General features: G+C 32.2%; 1 protein-coding gene across 1 annotated transcript; it reads left to right on the plus strand.

The window, feature by feature from the left end:
• The first annotated feature begins 6,738 nt into the window (after positions 1-6,738).
• On the plus strand, positions 6,739-13,346 carry LOC110991486 (farnesyl pyrophosphate synthase). Its single transcript, XM_022256861.2, has 6 exons — positions 6,739-7,087; positions 7,718-7,886; positions 9,360-9,500; positions 11,168-11,371; positions 11,764-12,003; positions 12,856-13,346. The coding sequence occupies exons 1-6, from the start codon at positions 6,897-6,899 to the stop codon at positions 13,189-13,191; spliced, it is 1,281 nt and encodes a 426-aa protein (XP_022112553.2). The 5' UTR covers positions 6,739-6,896; the 3' UTR covers positions 13,192-13,346.
• The last annotated feature ends 237 nt before the right edge of the window (positions 13,347-13,583 follow it).

Here is a 13,583-nt window from a genome sequence, read left to right on the forward strand (position 1 = left end):
TGAACATCGTAATTATCGGCTAGCAAAAATAACGAATGTTGTATGCACTATTTGGTAAATAGCGACGAGGATAATACTAGTGCAGGTATATTAGTAGATGCGTTTAAGACACAATTCAAAAGCCAAAGCAAATTAACATTTAGTACCTCTCATAAAGGTGATAATTATCCAGCCGAAAATAAGAATTTGAAGGGTCTTATCTTTTCTTACCAAGTTTAAAAAAGAGAATGTTTAGAAGAACAATGAAGTAGCTGTCTAGCACTAGTCCCAGGCGCTTTCATCAACTAGATAATCGCTAACTTGTAAATTTCGTCGTCTCTTTGCTGCAGAACGACCTATTTGTTAATTATATGGTATATTGTGATTTAAAAAAATAATAGGAAATTTATGAATAGCAATTGACCTAATTGCTTATTGTATAATAATTCTAATTCTTTGTAAATATTTTTTTTTCGCTTTCTATATCATTTTTTAAGCAAATGTTAATCTCTATGAGTCTTCAACTTCATTTAAATCATCTTAAATATTATATATTGGTGTCAAACTCAAACATGGAATAGCCGAAGGAAAATCTAAAAGATTTCTCTTACTTAACGCTTTTTTGAAATAGAATTTTATCAAGCTGCAGGATATCTGACAATAGAATATATTGAAAAAGAAACAATAATCGGGCAAGTCATAAATATTCTCATTCAGTGACCCCAAACAGCGCGCTTTTCCGGAAACTATGTAACAAAGGCGCGTCGCAGAGCGTTGGCGCGCTTTTAAAAAATGGCGGCGAACGTCAACCGCCATGTTCCCGCGTACACTCGCCACAGATAACCATCAGCTTTGTGTATTAATTATCATAATATTGTTTTACACCACGACCTTGAACGCGGTTACGTATTAATATGAAAATGTGAGCATCGTTTGTCGCAGATTGCAACTGCGATTGTCATGGGTCGTAGTATGAACTCAGGTTCAGAGAATTTGCGAGTCATTCTTTAGTACTTAGTAGCTATGGTCAGTTAGCGATTCGTCAAATTTGGGCAATAGTTGCTTAATATATTTTCTATGGCTATGATATAACTGATAAAACTAAAAGATTTTGGATCATATAAAAGCTCAAAGATCATACAAAAATCTTTGGCGAGATTTTTTAACGTTTGACGTTTTACTTGGAATACCCGAAATAATAGTAAATAATAAATACATTCATAAAACTTTCTATGTACTTAACGTAATAATGCATCCGTTAATTATTTGAGCTTGAAAGAATCTGCAAATGAAAAGTAGGTAACGTTTCATGAGTGAACAGTTTTCATGATTAATATGCAATTCGTTTTAATATGTATTAATATTCACTAGGTACAAAAACTTAAGTTGATTTGTTGTTGTATATAAATTGAAAAATACAATTAGTAATCCCGCCTAAGTAAGTCGAAATATCAGCCGTTAAATCATATGTTTCTCGAAGTTCTTGTTAAGTCGGAAACTTGTTAACTCGATTTTTTGCATTTCCATTGAGTTATAGAGATTCCACAGTAGTTATATCTCCGAAATATTCTATCATTGACTATCTTTTTATTTGTCTTAATTAACGCAGGAAAGAGATAAATAAATGATTATTAAATCATTATTGCTATTACTAATCGAACGACATTTAAATGGGTTTCCTAGTTGATTAAGAATCAATTTATCAAGTAAAAATTTTATACACACATACCGTGCGTGCTGATTATTCCCAGGTTAAGTTCAAGGGCGTCTCGCTATTTGCAACTTGCAAATTTTACGATCGTTTCATATTGAACACATTCATAAATAATCTTTAAAGTGTATTGTTTTCATCATAGACTTTTCCCACACACAAATATACAGTATGTCCAACCTACTAGTACTAATAATACCTAAATAAATAGAAAATTAAAACAAATTACGTATTCCCGATCTTGCTTTTGCGTATCACATAAAAGGCTTACAGAAGGTCATAATTCGATACCTTCTGGCTTCACGAATATCAGTGCTGACTTTATACTTACAATGTTTTAGTCGTATGTCACTGTGTGCAACGATAGTGTGGGTCCTATAGAAATCCAAATACAGCAGTATCTAGGTATATCAGTGCTCTACCATACTTAGATACGAGCAGCCGAACTATATTTTGCTTTGAGATGAGAACAAGATTTGAGATACAACTATTTATATATTATTGATATTTCCCTGGTTTTCGAAGTAAAATACTACTATAATGTTATAAATTAAAATAAAATAAATCAATGCCGCTACAACCTTTTAAGGTCTGGGCCTCAAATTTGTATCTGTTTCTTGATAATTTGTTATCTAATATAATTTGATCAGCCTTCTGTGCCTGACGCACGCCCTCGACTTTTTGGGTCTAAGGCAAGCTGGTTTCCTTAAGATGTTTCCTTTCTCCGTTCGAACGAATGTTAAATGCGCTTATAGAAAGAAAGTCCATTGGTGCACAGCCGGGGATTGATCCTACGTCCTCTGAGATGATTTATTTTTTAACCTTGTTTCCGAAAGAGAAGAAAAGATGTCGAATCATTTTCTTATTCACAACAAAAACAATTCAAAGACATTTCAATTATTTTCAATGGCTTCAAATAATAATTTATTTGCAAGAATATGGTACAATAAGGTATTATGGTGATACATATGAAGTAAATGATAATAATAATAAAGTTCTCATATTCTGCCACACATAATGACGTGCAAATTTGTCTTAAAATGTAGAATAGTTACGACTACATTATGAGTCATATAATTATATTCAATTATTATATTATTTATTTTCGAACTGAAATAACAATACGGTATATCAACATATACCGTACCTTTTGTTAAGATAACTTCAGAATACAGATTAAAGATAATCCTGATAGACAAAACCAGGTCATCTAGATAATTTTGATGACTTGTTTATTCTTAATAACAAAATAAAAACACGTCAAACATTTTATTTTATTTGTTTGCACTTCGTTACATTATTAAGAAATACAGTACAATAACAATACAAATTAAATAAAAATGAGGCCAACTATACAACCGTCGCTGTCGAGCGTTATCTTCCAGGTAACCACTGTAAAAAACATTTGATAAGGTCACAGCAAAACTTCATAGACATATAGTTAGACAAAACTATGTAATGGAACAAAACAAAGCAATTATAACATAAGCAAACAGTGATATGGTGGATATAAAAAAAGATATGAAAAAGAAAAGGACATGAATCACTGTAATTTCAGATCAGTTACGAATAATAGACAGGTGATGCTAGCTACTGTAAACATTTAAAGGGACAAGGAGTTAAGTGGATATAGACGGGAAGTGAATTTGTAATAACACAACAAACAAATTTTTAATATTTTACATACTTTGTATGTTTAAATCGTTTATTAATCTAAACATAATAATGAACTATACAGCATTTCTTAACCTACTTAGTAATATTAAAAATTATCAAAAAGAAAATGAAAACTAACTAGAAATTTTAGTCCCTGTATAGCGTTATTCGTTGAGCGAGGAAACCACCAGCAACTGGCCACATAAGTAGCATCTATACCAAAGCCCGTTCCATCTTCCAAGGGATCACCGCATCTATACTAATTATGTTACCTACATGAATAAATGATTTTGAATTGAATTGAATTATACTTATATTATAAAATCAAAAGATTTGTAGTTTTGTAAGCATGTAACAACTCGAGAGCTATACTGTTATGAGTGATGCAAGATGCCTTAACTAAATTTGTCGACAGCAACTGTCGTTTTCATACAAATTAAGTTTTCGTCTTTCTACATACACTATTGTTAAGGCATCTTGACTAAACCCCCAGGTCCCTAGATGGTTATAATTCGCTACTTTTTTAGTCTGACAATACAGATTAAAGTTACAAACTGGGTATAACTACCAATAGCGACATACAGCGATTTCCATAATAATGAGTTTTTGTTCAGCGCGATTGCGTTTGCGACTACTGATTTTGAAAGATCTACATTGAACTTGGAAACAAAATCGTTGGAATCGGATGTTATACGAAACTGTAACAATTTCTGTACATTAATAATTGACATTATTCTCTTATAATATCTGTGTAAATTACGGCTAAATCGAACGATAGTAAAGGCAATCAAGAATTTTGTATTTTAGGTCAATGTCTTGGTAAATTTATCTTCGACTGGCCATGATGTAGACCGATCCTTATTCGAAGTCGATCACATTGAAAAATTCTGCGACACCTTGTAAAAATATATTAGTTCATAGCATTTTTTTAAATTGAAGAACTGAAAATTGGACATTTGACGATTTTATAATCATTAATGTTCTTGTGTATAGACACAACGAGAGAGTTTATATAATATATCAGGGGGCCAGAGAGTGAGTAAAATTGCAAGCCATTTTCGACCCATCGATAACTTTGTTTTGTAAAAACGTAAAGCCTAAGTTTAGTGACCAAGCAGACATTGTATAAATCCGGTATATTGAACCAGTAGTTTAAGAATGATAAGAGGTGGAAGTTTTTCATACAGTTTGTGTACTTTTACCAATGATAGACCCATTATGAATTAAGTTTTAGAAGCTAACGCTGGCCATAGACGGACCGCATGTTGCAGCCGAGACCGACTGCTCTATAGCGGTCTGCAGTTTCCATACTAAATTCATATCCACAATAGACGGACTGCTCGAGCAGAGTCTGAGCGGTCGTAGCAGTCGCTCTGCGGTCGAGTTTCGCCGTGCGGTCGAATGCTTAGAGCTGCCGGAGTCCGGATCCACCATACATGAACCGCTAAAAGCGGTTGCTGCCGACCGCACTCCCCGCTCCCGCTGAGTTAATCTCTTCCTCTCGGCAGGCAACCTAGACTAAGTAATTCATCAAATGAAACCACGGACATTCTAAAGTAGTTGAAAAGTAGTTCCTCTCAGCTGAGTATGAAATATTCAATACTATAATACTATTGTTTGTTTCCTCATCGAAATCTATCATGTAAACTCGCATCAGTATTATTTTGCGGTTGAACACAACTGCTCCAGCAGTCGTGAACGACTTCAACGCCACCGACAGCAGTATATGTTCAACGTAAGAGATAATGTCTAATTATATATAAGTTATCAATGTAATTGAATATGTCATATAGCTAAACTAAACAATAATGGTTGGAAAATGCAAGCAAATGCTATACAAATTAACACTAAAATATACTTAACTAGTAATGAACTTCTTACTAACAACCACCTACGTACCTTCATTTATCCGTCGCTCATGAACGTTTCAATGCCAGAGGGTTCGCGAGTGCTTTGCCGGCCTTTTAAGAATGTTCTTAGTTATGAAAACTTATTTATTTACTTCCTAAATCCAATTTTTACTATTGTAAGTTTTTTATTGTATATTAGTATTAAGTAATAATAATTATACTAATAATTTAATTTAAATAACACAATAAAATGAAACCTAAATATTATTTATAACAATTCTTGTGAATTCAGCCAGTGTGCAACTGAATATGTCCGTCTTGCAATAATATTCAGGATGCGCAAGACACGAGAAAATATCGATTCTCTGAGAAATTGTGTACGCGCTCGAGGTTGATTATTTCTTGTTATAATTTGTGTAACATTTCCGCATTATATTTAAAGGAATCCAGAAACTTGAAAATATAATGTAATAGTAAAGCTGACCTCTTATTTGATGTATACCATACCCAAGACAAAGTTAGCAATAGTTCTTTTGGCTCTTATATTTAATACATACATAATAATTATTCCAGTTTTAGTTAAAAACATTGTGACAAATTAAAAAAACGGAAATATTGTGTCATTCATTTAGATGACATGCAATAAATAAAAACTTCCATAAGCTAGAAGAGATCAAAGCGCAAAGTGTGACTCTCATATGTATACGTTGACAAACGGTAGTCGAACTTATCCCTAAAAGCAAACAAACCTTGTGTTAATTATTCAATTACACAGACGTTTAAAATGTCCAGAACTTCAATCTGTATTAACAGTTAAATATTTACAAGAACATGTTTTGTTTGAGTATGAATATTAAATCAGTTTTCAATATACGTGTCGGGATAGATAAGTACTCAATTCTGGGTCACGTTGCTCTGTGTGCATCGACGCAGCACGCACGCAGCGTCCGTACGAACTCGCTGCTCTGTGCCTACGTGACGTCGCCCGCGTGGCACTATCGGAGGGGAGCCGGCCGGCGTGGCCATTATCGACTTTAGTGATGGGTGTGTTATCGATAATTACAGACCAACATGTAAACAATATTTATTTTATTTTGTAGTATAGTTGGTATGAAGTTAGAGTCCAGTATTTATATTGAAATCTTTACTAAACGTGACTCGATTTAAACAAGATAAAATTATTTTAGATTTTTGCAATTTGAAAGAATTTTAAATGTTCAAATTTAAATGTTAAAGTTGGGACAATCATAACAATGCAACTAACCGATCGTCGTAACTAACACATTTAGCAGAATTCAATTTGTTTAGAAAAATAATGTTATTTTTAATTTTAACAAAATAAACTAGAAATGGATAACTTATGATGAAAAGATTAATTTTAAATCCTGTAACGAATCATGAAATGAGTCATTATCTAATTGGTTCATAAAAACAGTATCTTTCTATATATTTCAGAATACCCAATTCTCGATATCGATATAAGGAATGTAAACAAGTCACACAACTCTATTGTATATTTTGAGTGAACGACTGGAACTGGTAAGGAGTTAAAAACACAACAAAGAATCAAGCATTCGAAATCAGTCGTTTACTAGATCTCAAACCGATCGGGTGTGTTATAGAAAACAAACTGAAATTCAAGTATCAAGACCAACGCGATTTGGAAGACTTTTTAAAGCAAGCAAATAAAAATTTCAACAATGTTCTCGAAGAGGAGTGTTGATAAGTTACTACAATTATACAAGAACGAAATTCGCAGACAAATAAGCAAAACAACGAGTGTTACCAATTCGGATGCGATGTCGCCAAGACTCGACCAAACAATCATCCATGCACAGACCGACGACGCTGGTCTTCCCAACAGACTTCTGAAGTTGCAGAAATATCACAGGTTAGTGAACTGAAATGACCTCACGTTTGCGTAACTGCATATCGTATGCACCAAGAACACTTCAATAGTGTAATATGATCTGTGTTTACAAACAAAGAATTTGACCGAATCCTATAATAGTTGTAGGTATTCAATATTGTACCTATACCATTATCAGTCCGCTGTTTGTATTTAAAATACTATTACATTATGATTGTGTAATAATTTTATCATGATAAGTTGCCTTAGTAACACAATTTCGGTGTTGTAAACGAAACTATACATCTGTAAGTCCAGTTTATCTGATCATATTTATGTCACATTTAAAAATAAATTACATTCTATTTCGGACAAGTTACAATAAGGACCTTTTCTTAGAAAAAAATAAAAAAAAATATACATATTGAATTACGTTAAAATTTGACAATTTATTTTGTTTATATATGGCTTTTGTAACAAACGAGGATCGGGTTTTTGTAATAAATATTCAAGTATTATATCATTGAGATAATTAATTTTTAATTTATAAAAGTGTTTTTTCTCTTAATTATTTATTTTTAATAAGGAAGCGTGTTACTGAGAAAATATTTAATAATAACTGATAGACAGCGCTTTAGAGACCCTGGCACCTAACCAGTTTTAATCCTCTAGATACCTGTCGACTCTTACGTCTCAGCAAATGCCACTGGCTGCCCGAGGACTGGCCGTCTCCAAGGACCAGTCCCGGGAGTTCATGGCTTGCTTCCCGGACATCGTGAGGGACCTCACAGAATCTGACAAGCATCTTGACGTGCCAGAAGCCAGCAAATGGTTGGCTAAGGTACGTTCTATGTTGTTTTTGTCAGAGGGCATAATGATGTAGAACCTGTTTTTGCACGAGCTAATATCGTGATTATGTCCATATCAAAGCCAGTATTAGCTTGTGACAAGCAATATAAAATGGCGATAGCATATTACTCTGATACAAATATATCAAATTCTAAACGTTGATTCGTTCTAAATATTAACTATTTTTAAAATACTAGTAGGTTTTGGAACTCAGGAGTTTCGGAGTATAATAAATAGACAAAAACCTCTATTGTGTTCCATTGCGCTTTTTCTGACTACATCGTGGTATAAATCATTTAAAATATAGACTCGCGGTTTCTACCGCTTATGTGTGATGTTGGAAGGTCGGAAAACAGGTTGTTAGAAATCGTTTATTTATAGCTCAGACTTTAATCTTTAGTATTCCTAAAGACTGTCATGCTGATTTCAATATTACTTACCTTTTACAACAGGCAACTTTCACGAACCGCTTTTTAAAAAAGTTACAATTATCTTCGAACTTATTAAATAATAAAAACGAATGGTAAATCTTCTTAGCGATTTTAGGAATCAGTCTTTTGTGTTCGCATACTTAAATACAAAGCAAGATTAGCCAGCAATACCCAATAATACTTTTTATGAGATGTCATAATACCTTTAAGATTTCTAAAACAATTAAGTTAACGATATCTTTTGTCATTTCACTGTTTAAGATTTCAACTAAACAATATTTCGTATATAAGTTAATATCTGCTGGAAAGTTCTATTCGAGTTTCCCTTGCAACATAGTTTGTGTCGAAATATTTTTTACAAGTTTCCACTCGGTGAGAATAATTGCAAAATATAGTGAAACGGGGTCGTTGAAAACTTTAGTAAACAAATAATAATCAATGACCGGTAAGAAATTAATGCTATAATTTGCAGTTAATTTTACAGCTTATTATTTCTTTTACTTTTTTCCACTTTTCTATTTCTCGTTTTTGTCACATTTGTCTATCACATAATACAGTCTAAACTAGGTATAACTTACTTAAACATATTGAATAATTTTATTGACGTTTTCCTTGTGTTAATGTTTAAATCTTTTTATAAATATTATGTATTCCATATTTGGCTTTATCTTTAGTATAATTCGTTTTTGGTATATATAATTTATGGTAGCTGTACGATTACGAATAAAATACATATATGTATATGAAAGACCACTAATTTCAATTGTAAAAAGCAAAATATAATCTTCAGAAGTACAGATCATGTTGATAATTTTACAGTCGTCTATGTAAAATTTAACGCATGTATCTTTTATTATATTTTATAACTAGTAATACACTGGTGTACTAAGTGATAACAATGAGTAAGCGAAAAATTACGATTTTAAAATTGCATCTGTCAGGAAGAAATATTTACTTATATACGAGACTTGGATTGAGTATTTTGAAAATCCAAATTATTCATATATAAATCTAATAAAACCTCTTTGTTTCAGTTGTTGCAATACAACGTGCCGAATGGAAAGAAGAATCGCGGCCTGGCGACCGTCCTCGCATACAAAATGGTGGAGAAGAGGGAGAATTTGACACCAGAAAACATACATTTGGCTAACATTATGGGCTGGTGTACTGAAATGGTATTTTTTTAAACATTTTTCAAGTACGATATTTAGTTATAATTGGCATAACGGAGATTATTTTTATTCTGAGAGGTTTTTTGAGATTAAATTTCAGTCGGGATTGACACCTTTCCATAACTTTTTAGTTAAATTATTTTTAGACTATATTTATTTCAAGAGCATACTATAAAATTCTTATATTATGCATCAATTCCATAGATTAAAGTTATCCCATAAATGATAAAAATTACACTTCCTTAATACTTATCATGGGTACAAACTTGTCTTCATAAACAAGATTTTATCTATACTAATATTATAAAGAGGAAAGGTTTGATTTTTTGTTTGTTTGTTTGTATGAATTGAATAGGCTCCGAAACTACTTGGCAGATTTGAAAAATTCTTTCACTGTTGGAAAGCTACATCATTCCTGAGTGACATAGGCTATATTTCATTTTCAAAAAAAATAGGCATCCTTACTAAAATTACGATAACATTAACATTTGTTTATTATTTGATACAATTCTAACAGATGGCGCTGAGTTAAAGGTAGTAGTTTGGCAAGACGACGTTTGCCAGGTCAGCTAGTAGATAATAAATATTAAAAAGATAACATTATACATTCCTTATATAGATTTGAATATATATTTAAAAAAACAAACACGCAATTCAAAACGTGACTTACAAAAACAAGTTGTTTTTATGGCCGATAACTAAAATTAATTCAATTGCCGAGATACTAAATAAGCATTGTTAGACACTGGGTACTAATATACTGTATCAATTCGTGAAACAAATACATTGAATTCCTTAGATTTTCCATAAATATTTTGACATTGAATAGTACTATATTGTTTGGAATTGGGCGGCAATTTTTTTTCAGAATTACATATGACTATAGTTTAAAAAAACACAAGTATTAAATTCTCATTTTTGAAGAAAGTTTAAATTATGGAGTGATTAAATTATATACAGAGTTATATTAAATTATATCAGACACTATTTCAGCCGCCATTTTTTTTAACTGTGTAGCGTATAAGGAATTAAAAATTGTTACTTTCTGGAATCCTTCAGGTTATCCTTAGTGGATTTTTGGTGTTTTCTGTGCGGCAACTTTATATTTACATATTATGTCATAATAAATAGCTCTACATCAATTTAAAAAAATGACGGAACTCCGAGCCTCCTTAGAACTAAGAAAATAAACGAAAATTTTAGCGTTTAACTGTAATTCCATTGGGGTTATTATAATATAATCCCATGGGAACAGACAGCTACAAGGTTAAGGTTAAACAGTATGTAGGACTTTATTTTAAGTTAATACCAGTACGATGTCACTAAGTACATTTAATTAGCCTAATTGCCCACGTATTAATTATATGCTCAAAACCGCACTTTTTATCGTTAGTTTTTTCAAGCGTTTAGCTTGGAGTTAGACCTTCGACCCGTTTTTTGGACCATTCTGAACGATACCTACATATTTAAATTTACCCTCAACTCCAAATCTAAAACATACAGGTGTTAGTCCAAATTCAGCTGAAACAATCACTATTATTTATCGGCTAAAACTTTTCAACGAATCAACTCTGTGTTATTTGGCCCAAGTGCATAATGCTTACAACCAATTTATAACTAACAAAGAAACGGTATATTAAAATTTATTTAATATAAAATATCTCTTTCAGTTCCACACACTCCAGTTATTATCAGCTGATGTCATGGAGGGCAGGGAGATGAGACGAGGTGTGCCATGCTGGTACAGGCGACCAGATGTAGGTCTGAATGGCGTCAACGATGCCAGCATGATCCAAGCAGCCATGTACTCCACACTCAAACGATACTTCTCATCCAAACCCTACTACAAAAACGTATTGGAAATGTTCAATGAGGTATATATCAAAAGTCGTTGAATTTACTCTTCTCTCTCTCTCTCTTTGTAGAATGGTGAATTAATTTTCATCGAATTTCCTTAAAGTTTTTTTAATATGTTGCTACAATTTCACCTGACTTTAATTTCGGCTGACTTAAATATATACAATTAAAAATAAATCTCAAAATATGTAGATTAGCGCAAAATTCGAAGACGGCTGGAAAAAAATGAGCTTCAAGTTGGCGGGGGCTATTCATACACAATTTTGATTGTCACTTTAGTCTGTCTAGACTCTAGATAATTGTTCCATTGTTTTACATTCCAATTACCAAGTTTAGCTTACTTTACGATACGTTTTGGAGTAATGATTTACATACTTCTGAATTTATAGTGAACAAATCATTATTTCAGATGCTTATTAAATGCTCAATCGGCCGGTTCTTAGAACAACAAATAATGAAGACAGATAGGCCGGACCTGTCACAATTCACAATGGACAAATACGAAGCCATCACAAAATACAAAACATCCTACTACACCTTCCAAATGCCTGTCGGATTAGCGCTCCTAATGTCTGGAGTGGATGACCCTGAAACCCACAGACAGGCGAAGACAATTTTACTTGAAATGGGAGAGTTCTTTCAAATTCAAGTAAGTGTTACCAAGGAAATAATTATTAATTCATTATGGTGTAACTTACTTGTTCAAATAAGGATTGGCGGGTAACTTGGATCCTTTATGTGGCGGAGTATAGTAGTAAAAGTAACGTTGTGCGCATCTTAACAAACGTCACTATAAAAGTGTATAGAGGTTTTTGTTTTCCCTTTATTTCCTGACTGACAAGTGTTTCAGTCGAAATATCAATATTTGGTGGAAGAGCCACAATCAGTTTTAATTAAAAAAAAGGCCCTATATCTGTCCATAGGGCAAAATCCTAAATTTTCAGAATAATGAATTCTAATTATTTATTTTTATATATTGGCTAGTTAGGTTATATGACGAAAAATTATACTCTATGCTAGTCTTTGAAAATAACTTTTATTGAATCGAATTTATATGATTATTGGCTTGGTTATGACTGTAGTCTAGGTTGATTTATCTAGAATACGTGTTTGCGTGCCATTTTATTTGGCTAAACTTACAAAGGCCTATTCAAACTTGGAGGCTACATATTTCTCTTATTTACCTTAAAGTTACTGTTACTGGCGAATATGCAGATCTTTTGTCAATCCGATTATCAAGTTTTATAAGTAGCAAATAATTTTTAAGTAATTACATAGCCAATAAAACAATAACAATGTTTATCCTTGAATAGGAGAATATAGACAAGAGCTAAAATAAATATAATAATTTTAAGTTGAATTTTATAATTATAATAATAAATTTACAATTTTAATCAATTGTTTAATTAATTACAAAAATATTCGAAGGAGGCTTATTTCATAGTCACCTAAATATATGAAAATAATGAATAAACAGTCACTCAATATATCTGTTTTACAGGATGACTTTCTTGACTGCTTCGGAGATCCAGCTGTAATGGGAAGAAATGGCTCAGACATACAAGAAGGTAAATGTACGTGGCTCGCAGTTGTTGCTCTGCAAAGAGCAACTCCAGTACAAAGAGAATTCATGGAAAATCACTACGGAAGCGCGAACATTAACGATATTAACAAAATTAAGGATTTATATGAAGAATTGCAATTGCCTCACACTTATTCAGTATATGAAGAAGCCACTTATGATCTCATTAGAACACAAATTCAGCAAGTCACAAGAGGACTGCCGCATGACTTGTTTTTCAAAATCTTAGATAATATCTTTAGGCAACGAATTTAAAGTATTGATTATTATTTTGTATGAATTTAGCTTTAAGTGTTTATAGGACAAAAAATGTATTATAACTTTTTAGTTTGTAATTAGCCTATGAATCTGTGTTAACAAATAGTGGCTAGTCTCGATGTAACAATACGAAATAAATTAAAATTGACAAATTAGTTGTTTTTATTGAACCTTTGAAATAAGACATATTTATTTTTCTTGATAATATTTACTAGACGGATTGAGGAAGGACTCAAATACAGTTTTTTTTTTGACGTAACAAAAATTGGTTATTGATTTCAATAACAATAGATTATGTACTATTATTACATGTTGTGTTATGTGTAAAATCCAGAAAATTGCAAGGGCTAGCCTAGATAAGCCTTTTAAACTGAAATCGGATCCAAGGT

The sequence above is a fragment of the Pieris rapae genome, chromosome 3 (assembly GCF_905147795.1).
Source record: "Pieris rapae chromosome 3, ilPieRapa1.1, whole genome shotgun sequence".
Taxonomy (NCBI): Eukaryota; Metazoa; Arthropoda; class Insecta; order Lepidoptera; family Pieridae; genus Pieris; species Pieris rapae.

What these genes read in the sequence shown, in the direction of transcription:
- LOC110991486 (XM_022256861.2), top strand. Translation starts at nt 6,897, where the DNA reads ATGTTCTCGAAGAGGAGTGTTGATAAGTTACTACAATTATACAAGAAC. An exon ending in AAGTTGCAGAAATATCACAG is followed by an intron (nt 7,088 to 7,717) that starts GTTAGTGAACTG and finishes TTAATCCTCTAG; the next exon opens with ATACCTGTCGACTCTTACGT. An exon ending in GAGAGTTCTTTCAAATTCAA is followed by an intron (nt 12,004 to 12,855) that starts GTAAGTGTTACC and finishes TCTGTTTTACAG; the next exon opens with GATGACTTTCTTGACTGCTT.